The sequence below is a fragment of the Channa argus genome, chromosome 11, assembly GCF_033026475.1.
Source record: "Channa argus isolate prfri chromosome 11, Channa argus male v1.0, whole genome shotgun sequence".
In the NCBI taxonomy this organism is placed as follows: Eukaryota; Metazoa; Chordata; class Actinopteri; order Anabantiformes; family Channidae; genus Channa; species Channa argus.
In genome coordinates this window covers 14,053,913-14,065,000 of record NC_090207.1, presented here as the reverse complement: position 1 = coordinate 14,065,000, position 11,088 = coordinate 14,053,913, and the positions used below count along the sequence as shown (strand labels likewise).

The 11,088-nt window shown below is 37.9% G+C and overlaps 1 protein-coding gene across 7 annotated transcripts in view; it reads left to right on the top strand.

The window, feature by feature from the left end:
* ap1b1 (adaptor related protein complex 1 subunit beta 1) overlaps positions 1 to 10,581 on the top strand; it is a 25,693-nt gene extending 15,112 nt beyond the window's left edge. For 4 of the 7 annotated variants that reach the window (XM_067522551.1, XM_067522552.1, XM_067522554.1 and 1 more), the window contains exons 15-24: positions 99 to 119; positions 349 to 459; positions 904 to 933; positions 1,030 to 1,167; positions 1,264 to 1,409; positions 1,501 to 1,630; positions 3,168 to 3,252; positions 3,908 to 3,994; positions 4,680 to 4,834; positions 9,082 to 10,581. In XM_067522551.1, coding sequence (XP_067378652.1) covers positions 99 to 119; positions 349 to 459; positions 904 to 933; positions 1,030 to 1,167; positions 1,264 to 1,409; positions 1,501 to 1,630; positions 3,168 to 3,252; positions 3,908 to 3,994; positions 4,680 to 4,834; positions 9,082 to 9,156 — 978 coding nt within the window. In that variant the 3' untranslated portion in view covers positions 9,157 to 10,581. The remainder of the gene's footprint in view (positions 1 to 98; positions 120 to 348; positions 460 to 903; positions 934 to 1,029; positions 1,168 to 1,263; positions 1,410 to 1,500; positions 1,631 to 3,167; positions 3,253 to 3,907; positions 3,995 to 4,679; positions 4,835 to 9,081) is intronic. The other 3 variants (XM_067522550.1, XM_067522555.1, XM_067522556.1) reach the window with 3 other exon arrangements.
* Positions 10,582 to 11,088: the final 507 nt, after the last annotated feature.

Here is an 11,088-nt window from a genome sequence, read left to right as displayed (position 1 = left end):
GTAATATCTTTGTACTTTGCCTTTTTTTTAAACTTTTTTGTACTGTTGCTTTTGACCCTTGTGTGTTTTCATTTCTTTGTTCAATGCTCCACCTGCAGATGGGGGATGAGTCTGAACCGGTAATTGCAATGAGGGACAGGGCACAGCATTTGCAAACCATGTCAGGCCATTTTAATGAGCAATTTAATCACTACTGTTGTATTGTAGTTCTTATGGATTTGTTTAACATTTTATTTATCCATCATCCTTGGTCCTTTATAATACATGTGATCAGCATGCTGTGAAATCCCTAAGTTCATCTCTTTTCTCATCTATGGATTCTATGACTGTGTTTCATCTTTCAATCAGCTGCCCATTCCCCTACGGATGGACACTCCTCAGTTCCCTCATCAGCCCCAATCGCCCCCAGATTACAGCCCCACAGAGTTTGGTCCAGGGGACCACACTGGACCAGTAAAGGCCAGCACCAGCTTAGAATCCCCTTTTGTCCCTAGTGTACCACTGTGTTCTTTCCAGCATTTTTTCTGACCCTGTTTTCCCTACATTGCACTACTCTTACATTGTTTACATCGTATTTAAGTAAGATTTTAGTTAATTCACCTGTGTATCTTAGTAAAAATCTCTATACATAGTCATTTTGCTTTGCCACTTTGTGGAAGGGCTGTGGTTTTTGCTCCACTGGATTTGTTCATTGTACCCCAACCTTTGTTGTCACCACAATAGACACAGTGAGTAGCATTATAACAAAACCTATTCGATTTGGACTTGTGTGAAAGACTTTTTAGACCCTCCCACCCTTTCACTCTTCCTCTTCAATCCTCCGAGAAGAAATGTTGTAATAACAAAACCTGATTTTATCAATCTTACTCTACTTATTTTAATTGTATTCTTCCTTCTACCCAGCTTGGAGGAGACCTTGGAGGAAGTCCTGCTGTAAGTAATTTAGTCTGAGTTTTTATTGGGCTTTAATTCCTTGATATGTGCTGACACTAAATATGTAAGGGTGATGTGCTGCTTTATGACCCACAGATGGGGGCTGGTTTTGGTGTTCCTCCAGCTGCGGTACCTGCCACTTTCAATGCCCCCGTTAGCAGTGGCCTGGATGATCTGTTTGATCTCGGGGGTGGGATTGGTATCCCTATGGGCACATACAGCCCTCCTAAAATGGTGAGTCTCAATAGGCTGAAATGATACAAACATTAAAGTAATATAACACTTATGCAGGGACCACTAATAAAATAAGCTGGTCTCATCTTTGCTTAGATTTGGCTTCCAGCCATGAAGGCCAAGGGTCTGGAAATATCAGGCACTTTTGCTCGCCGTGCTGGAGTCATCCAAATGGAAATGACCCTTACTAATAAAGCTATGAGTGTCATGACTGATTTTGCCATCCAATTTAACCGAAACAGGTAAGGCCATCTACTGTGCAGTAGGTGCTGATACAGTATTTCCATATTTTTACACAATTTGCAATCCCACCCCCGCTGTGTTTTTCTGCAGCTTTGGTCTCACTCCGGCTGGACCACTCCAGGTTGTCACTCCTCTTAGTCCTAACCAGAGTATTGAAGTGACCCTTCCCCTCAATACTGTGGGACCTGTGATGAAGATGGAGCCTCTCAATAATCTACAGGTAACACAACGTTGATTTGCTATAAACAATATATGATTGTCCTGGGTTTCGTTTTGGATGAACTTTAACTTTCTTTTTTCATCTTCTCTTGTATTTTGCATTGGTTGTCGAGACACTGACGCCTTAAGTTTAATATCTTATGGGTCCCAGGGTCTTGAACATTATGACAGCACTCTTTAATATAAACAGTTCTCTTCTGTCTGTGTGTCAAGTGTTTGAGCAAAATGGTATTTTTAGTGCCCTTTGAAATTCTAAATTGAAGGTCATTGACTATATTTAAAATTCTAAATAATTTATCTTTATACAACCCAAATTTATAGATCTAAAAAAAATTAAATGCTTTGTCCTTGAATTATTCATGGACCTCTTACAGTTGAATACCTATAAATAAAACCTAAATAAACCTAACACGGTCTGCACAGCAGTTATGATAAGTTGTAAAGTACTGGAGGGTGGCTTGTTTTTGATCAGAATGGTTCTATTAACTGGGCAGAATTGCAGACGGGTGTTGTATACAGCTGGTGAGAGAAGATAGGAGTCACAAGATGGGAGCAGTAATTAGTGGTCCCAGAAAACATGGCTCTTTTGTTTCTCCTGGTTTCAGTAGCACTGCTAACCTTTCTATTCAGGTCTCTTGAGGGCCTTCTTTGATAGATACTACTACTACTACTACTACTACTACTACTACTACTACTACTGGTTTGTTTTGACATATTCTCAGATTATTTTTGTGTTGGAAGATGATGTCCCACAATAGTATTTTTGGGTGCTCCTCTGACTTAAGTATACGTTTATTAATGATACATAATGCAAAAATTTGTATTCGCAGTGCTGGTACAGCTTGTAGGAGAGCACAAAAATGATTTTTGTACCAGAGGTTTGAATTATTTATTTACTAACAGCAGTTACTGCAGCATAATAGAACTGTGTTTAAACTACTAGAGCTCTTATAATTTTCAAAAATTCATAATGAGGATTTGGGCAGTTTTATGAATGTTTTACCAGCAGACCATAGATAGATATAGATATAGATATAGATAGATAGATAGAGAGATAGATAGATAGAGAGAGAGATAGATAGATAGATAGATAGATAGATAGATAGATATACACACACACACACACACACACAGCTACTTCTGTTAGATGCTAGTTGTATTGTCTGTTATTTGTCAGTCTTGTTTGTGTCCTGTGTTTTATTTTTAACTACTGTCTGTTGTTGTTTTTTATTCATATTGTCTTGAAGAGCATGTTCTGGAGACTGTTTTTAGAAATAGCTACCATTTTCAAATATCTTTGCTAGTAAATAATATCTACTAATTTTTATTATTTTTATAGTTGTATAATTATTAGTAATGATAATGTTAGAAATACTTATACCAATATAAGAGAAAACTTGACAAAGAACTTAGGTCCGCTGTGTATTCTGTAAATGGCACACACAAACCCACAATGTCCATCCTTGAAGTGCACTTGAAAAGTAATTACCCATGTGCTGCTTATTGTTTTGTTTTTTTCTCTTTCTTCACTCTTGCAGGTGGCTGTTAAGAACAACATTGACGTATTTTACTTCAGCTGCCAGTACCAAATCAGCGTGTTGTTTGTAGAGGATGGAAAGATGGGTAAGTGTATCTGTACTAAATCACTTCACTCAGATCCCCACTAACGTCAACAACATACGCATACGTCAACCTTTCACTGAGGGCACAATATGACTATTTTGAGCATAAGATGACATCTGTGACGTAGATCTGTGTGACCTAGTACCTGCACTGCCTGAAAGAATTTACATCTTGTGGATGTGGAGTTGAGATTTTTCACCAATGCCATTTTGGGGCCTTTTTATTCCTTTTATTTTTGTTGCGCTTTAATTTTTGCTCTAACTGCAATAGTATGTAAATTTACATTTACCACAGTTCCGATTGCTATGCAGTAAACTTGGCCAGCCTTAGAAATACGGTGCGGAGGTCGGAGCAGAACCTCTATTCCTTCACATCAAAGTAAGCCTGTTGAGGTGGTTCTTCCATCTTATCAGGAAACCCCCTGGATGCCTCCCATTGGAGGTTTTCTGGGCACATCTAACTTAAAGGAGATCTCAGGGCAGACCCAGTAAATGTTGGAGAGATTATGTGGCTCATGTGACCTGGGAGTTCCAGAGTGGCTGGAGAGAGGCATGTCTGGGTTACCTAACCTTATCCTTTTGTTACTCTTATACTTAATGCTTTCAGTGCGGGCTGTCTTTAGTCTCATCTGGTGATTGTGTTTCTTCATCCATAGAGCGACAGGTGTTCCTTGCCACATGGAAAGATATTCCTAATGAGAATGAGTCCCAGTTTCAGATCAAAGACTGCCATCTGAGTTCAGGTGAGAAGAAATGCACCAGTTTTTATATACAATTATAGCCCTGCAGAACAGTGACGATCATACATTTTAAAGAAAATGTTACTTACTATTTACCTGTGTCACATTAGTTCTACACAAGCATGAAAGCAGTTTAACTGGAGAAGAATTCCATTTGACAACTTAATGGATGCCATAGAGCATGGCAACAATGAGTGACACTGTAAACTGAATAATTATGTTTCACAGAAACTGCATAGTAAAACTAAGCAGTAGTTTTTTTGGATTAGACTGCATAGGTTAACAGTTAAAATATTACCTTTTATTGTCTTGTGGTAATTTTTCTTTCAATAGATGCAGATGTTTCTTTTGCGCATTCTCTCAAAAGACACATCTTCATTATAGCAAGCCTTCCCCCACTGTGTTCATTCATGGTCAAATATTAATTTACGAAGTTCTCCATATTCACCTTTAGCTATTTTAATTTAACTTCTTCCGTCATTTAGATTTTATATTCATTTTAGGTTCAAATTGTTCCTGGAAAGGTCTGCCCTACTTCTTTGCAGATAATCATAAATAGTTTAGTAATGAGAAAACGAAACTTCTTGATAACTGTGCTGCTTGTACAGTGTGTATTTGTTCACATTAGACTACAGGTTAAAAGTTAAAATATTACTTCTATTGTGTTTGGTCATTTTTCTCTTAATAGATGCAGCCTCCAACAAACTTCAGGGTAGCAACATCTTCACTATAGCTAAGCGTACAGTGGAAGGTCAGGACATGCTGTATCAGTCCATGAAACTTACCAACGGCATCTGGGTGCTGGCTGAGCTGAGGGTGCAAGCAGGAAACCCAAACTATACAGTGAGTACTGTGATAATTGTGTCTGAATTTATGAGTTTTAGTCATAACTGTTAGGGGTTGTATTATATAAATTATAATTAATAAATTTAAAAAATGTGATGAGAGACTGAGAGAACATTATTTCTAAGTAACTATTTTTATACTAACAAAATACCCTAGTATAGTTTTTGTGCCATCCAACTGGTAGATGCAGAGTTTGCCCACTTAAAAAAAAGAGAGATTTTATTCGGCTGTGGCTAGGTTGGTGGGTGGAGGGGGAGGGGGGGGACCAGCATCAGAATACACACTGTAGGAGCAGGTTTGATTCTGGTCTCTCTGTTAACAATATAAAAGACCCATATTATATTTTAGAATTACATGGTAGTAATTACATGATAACTAAGTTAGGCAAATCTTTTCCCCATCTTCACTATAAATGTTTCTTAGCACATTTGAACGTTGCAATGCAGTGCAGCATTAAGCCATTGTACGTCAGGGCTGAAAGCAAATGACATAACAGTAGGTGATTTAAACAGGCAGAGACATGATGGAGATTGATGTGCAGTAATGAGTGGTGAGCATGCTGAATGGCTGATTGGGCAGTGATTGGAGTGGGGTGACTCATTTGTGTGTATTTAGTTGCATCCTCCATTGTGTGTCTGTTGGTGTACCACAGGCTTTACTCTTGATAGGTTATGTGTGGATTAGAAATTCTGCATGACTAGTCCAGAACAATGACCTTTGTGTGACTCTTTCAGATCATGTTTTTATGTATGAGCTGCCATTAACTGTCTTTGTTTTTGTTATTTTGTTGCTGTTATTTTTTCCTGTCTAGACCAGTCAATTTGTCAGTCAGCTTTCTCTCATTAAATCTTCTGAATTTAAAATGGGTTCACACATTCCTTCAGTCCTCACACAGCCTGAGCTGAGATTTCTCAAGTGAAGAGAAGGCTGATTCGTATCTAATGATTATTTGTAAAATGTTAATTTGGTCGTTTGTTCTTGTGGAGCTGATGTGTATTTTTTTTTCTCAATGTTGACTTGCTGTATTCCCCCCCCTAAATTAATTTGTGGTCCAACATTGATTCAGGAAGTTGTCCACAGTGTGTATTCTCATGCTGACATCTCTGAGCTGCTGCCTGGTCACTGAGATCTTTTGGCACGGCACATTAAAGCCAAGCTCCCAAAGCCTTTTGGCTGCTATTTTTAGAAGTGAAGAAGTAAGGCTCTTGCCAGTGCATGGCACCCTTGAAGACATAACATAAAACAATTATAATATATTATGATGAGTGGAGATGTGTAGGAGCAGGTTTGATTTTTAACTGCTTCTTTACTGATGCTGTGTTAGGTTTTAAAGGTAGCTTGACCTATTTTTCTCACAACATGATTGGTTTCAGCTGTCCCAGGACGCCTCACTGCTTATATTAGAGTATTATGGCTGTCCCAATTCCACACCTAACAGTTGGTTTGACTGTGTAATGCGTTTACAGTGGAAAAATTATGGAAAAAATCATTTAAACAGATGTTCATGTACATATAAAATGTAGAGTGTTCCGTTTGTGGACACCGTTATTGTACAGTTCATTGTACAATGAAAATGTCTAAGCTCCTAGTTGGAAATGTACTTATTGAGCTGTGTTTTAGACTTTATCTAGTCCTTAGGGAAATATCTTTCTTTTTAGCTGTTAAATGCTTCACTATCTTTACCAGCTAGTACTGTGTGATACATTGTGGGGCAAGACAGCTGAATGATGAGGTGAACTTCACTAAAGCTGTGTAAAACAGAAGGAATTTCATAAGATGAAAATTCTCACCACTATGAGCAACTCTATTTACACTGTCATAATATTTACACATTTTCATTTGATTCGTTATAAAAATATATCTGCTACAGGCTTTCAAATGAGAATGTCTGAAGCACCCATATTTAATTTGACAACTTTCCATTGAGCTCATATATACTTAATAGTATTTATAGTGGAGAACTGGGACACCGCTTATCTTTTTGACATGAAACATGGTGTTCTCATCTGCCATCTCCTATCCCCATGGCAACTATGTGACCAGTAATGCAGGCGGATTTTTCTCTCCCCATCTCTTGAGCTGGTAGTGTTTTGGTAAAAGTGAGTTTCAATACAGAAATAGACACAACAGTGTTACTCTACACAGAAATATATGTCCCTTTGCAATACTTTTATTATGGTAGCCGTCCTTTCAATGATCTAAATCTTTGTATGAATTTTGCACAAACATGAAGTACCCTAATTGGCCTGATGTCAAATTATTTCAGTGACTCAAAATCTAGGCAGTAACGTAGGGTTTTTTTAATGAAACAAAAAGGTTTTCATTCACAACCCCATACTTGACACATTTATTGAGATTCCACCTTTGTCCTTACTCTTTTCTCATTCTTCTGTATTTCTTTCCTTCACTCAAATGTAAACTAGTATAATACTAATATTATACTAATATTTTTGTAGCGTTCCTTGAGCTGAACAACTGGATGCTACAGTTTCAGCTTCTCCTAATAGCAGGTTCAGCACAGTGGCTGGAGAATCTGCAGTTCCTCACATCTTACAACATGCTGACAAGATTGCAGCTGGTTAAATGTTGCCATTAGCAGAATGCATTAGTAAAGAGCCCTGAGAATACAGCTGCAACACTTAAGGAGCTGTGCAATATTACCCCTTTATTCCACTGCACCAGTACACACTCCACCACCTTTGTTTGATCTGAGTATTTCAGTGAATCAAAGAGGACCTGTGAAATCTCTGTTGAATAGCTGAATACTGCAATTATAATAATGGTGCCGGTCCTGAAGAGACGACGTAATTTTGTCATGACACATCATCAAACTTAGACACTGCGAGATTATGCATATTGATATTAGTATCCATTTACTGTGCCAATGTAGGAAAGAAAGATCAGTATTTGTTTAAAAATAGTAGTTTTGATTTAAAAAAAAAAATCAATGAAACTAGTCCTCTGTTTCTAATGTAGGAGGAACAATAGTGGATAGTAATCTATAGGCAAAAATACAAAAAAAAGTTCATGGTTCAATTGTGATGTCCCTTTGAGCTTGAGGTTTGTGATGCAGCTGTGTAATGACTCAAAAAATGCCCCATTAAAAAAGTCAACATTGAAAAGGATGTTCTTTGTTTGTATGTGGATTAACAAATAATGACTCGATAATTTTGTTGACAGTTTGACATAATCTGTTACTTCTTCAGTGTCACGTTGAGCTTGTAGTCCTAGCAACAGATCCACAATTTCGAACCTACTTAGGAGCAGATTTGTTCTCAGGTTTGGTTTGTGTAAACAAGATTACCTCTCTTTAACTGTTGGTGGACCAGGAAATTGTTAACAAAGTTTATAAAGAGCTGTGTTATGCAATAGTATGTGGATCTAAATACATTTCTATCATGTTACACTGTCACCAGCAGCAGTCTGACATTACCCCCCAAAAAAGTATTAATGTGTACACACTTTTTCAATGTGTGCATTTGTGAGAGGTGGGAGAACACAATTCAGAAAATAAATCAATGGCTCATTTTAAATTAACTCACCTGCAATAAAGTCTCTAGTAATAATAGTATAATATTATAGGGCTACGAGTAATACAAAGGCACCAGTTTGTGCAGTATTCTTGTAATTTTACTTTCACCTGGTCCCAGGATCTTGTTGCGCTTACTTGATCTAAATATAATGCACAAACTATACAAATGATTTAACATTAGATCATTGGTTTGTTATCTTTCTCAGTAAGGATTCACATTTAATTTGTCAGATACTTTTATTTACAGAGATGTGTTTTTACCATGACCTTTTATTTACAGACTGAAGCTCATAATGCTGAGTAAATCATTCAGACTTTTTTCTGATCAAGACCTTGAAGTGCAGTATGTGGCAAAATGTATTGCTTAACCTACCTCACCTTTCCATTTTCTTTATTTAATTTATTCACAGTTATATAGCATATCAAATATTTACATTCCAAAAAAAAGATTGCTTAATTTGTAATTGCTCCCTAATATTGGAAGCTTAAATCTGCTTCACATTTTTCGTAATAAAAAAAAAAAGTGTTTTAGGCTTTTTAGGTATGTTTTAATCTTGAAGGTTTGACTTGTTTACTCTGGTAACTTGTACTGTATGTCCCATAGTGGGTATTTACAAATGTGTATTATCAATGTGTCTTTCTAACCTAGGATTTTGACAGTAGTTTTTTAACCTAATCCCATTAAACCCTGCATGATGGATCTCGCCCTTAGGTCTCTCTGAAGTGCAGAGCTCCAGAAGTTTCCCAATGTGTGTTCCAGGGCTACGAGGCAGTGCTGAAGAACTGAAAAACACCCCTCTGATGACCAAGCCACTGCCCACTCAGACACCTGCACTGCATTCCTGCTGTCCTTCACTTGTCCCACAGACCATCTTACAACCTCATGCAGTGCGTCTGCTTCTTTCTGCTGTGTCAGGCCTTTAGACCGACCTCTGTGCATAATGCAGCTGGCTAATTAAGAGGTTTAACGATTATTGATCCAGGTTTCTTTATTTTTACTTTATTTTTTTTATGTTTTTTCTTTTTCTTCCCTAAGACTGCTGTCAATGTCTTGTTCCCTATCCTGGCTAGCCACATCCTGTCTCCTCTTTTTTGTTTTTAGGACATTATCTCATAAATTATTCGAATGAAACATTCAGACTAAGCAGGTCGTCCATCCTTCCCTGCTTGAGCCATTCCTGTGATGACCTTTATTGTTTCAGGGACAGACAGCTGTATGACTCCTATTTCCATGACTCTGCATGAGGCTCTTTAATCGTTATCTAGCCCCACTTCTCAGCAAATTGAAGTCTATTTTTAGTGCCTGCAATCCGCAGGTGAGTAATCACTGTCGGCATATTTATTTGGGATACATTCAATTAAAATACAATAGAACGCGGCTTCAACACTTCTCACCCTCTGACTGCCTGGGCCTTCAAAGACAAATATTTACACGCTAATGTATTGTTGTCTTTGTCATTTTATAGCTTTCTTTAGTATCTATGGTCAGCAGTGGAAATGGACCCTGTGATGTCCTTGAGAGCAGAATGTCTGATGTGTACTGTGTGCATGGAAACTGTTAATGTGCATTTATTTTTAATTTTTACATCAATATCTGGACATTTTATAGACTAGCAGCAGTTGTCCACTAACTGCTCTCTTCCTTAGTCATTCCATGATTTATGGATTTGTGTTTGTATTCCAGCTAGTGTACATCAGGAAAATGGGAAGAGAGACACAGGGTGCTGAGGATTTTGTATTTGCTGCTTCCTCCTGTGGGGCTCCTTGGACTCTCTGCCACTTTCCTTTTTTTTTTTGTATCCTCATTGCAGCTTTTTGAGTATTATGGTCACCTGACATGAAGGGAGACAACTACAAATTCTTGTCATGGTTTGTAACACTTGAGAAATAAATGCACACATAGGTACACACTCAGTCTTAGCTAAAACTAGGCTGGAACACCATGCATGGTTTCTGTTTTAGCCTCGGATTCAACAGATAACTGTCCCTCCTGAGTTTTTAGTCTGAAGCCTTTTTATGGGCAGTACGGGATGTGCATCTACTCCAACACTTTAAGAGATAACAAAGGTGGCCACGTATTCTGAGCGTGTCTTTGTGTGTCCTGACAGCTGATTCATCTGAACTGCTGTTAAAGTGTTAAATCAGATGTTTTGATTGACATGACTTGTGTGTACATCATATGAAAAAAAAAATTAAAACTTTATCAAATCCATGTCAAGTGTTTTTATTTTTATTTTTTCCCTCTCCTGCCAGTGTGAAAGTCCCAGTATCACGAGATGGAAATGCTTATCTCAGTTTTATTTGCTCGGCGAAGTTGACATGCCAAATTCCCCTTTGTCAACTTCCATTGTTTTCACACACCATATTTTATAATCATTGATGACCTTTGAGGTGTTCATGGCTCTGCTCTCATGGGCTACTCTGATCTTTTCTAGTGTTACAGATTGAACAGCCTTTACAGCTTTGCATACAAAGTCAGCAGGCTCCCTGTGTTGTTCAGCCTTGATACCTGAGCAAAGTCTGAGGTTTATACACAGCCAAGTGCATCTTTTAAAGCAGAGCTGCTATGGAAATCTAATAACCAGGATTTCAGCGGCATGACCTTAAGGGGAAAACGGCTCACCTGGTGTGTTTCTTTGAGAACGGTAACAACTGTGTTCACAGATGCAGAGTCAGTGTAAAGATGTGGCAATAATCTGACTGATAATAAATGAGCTCT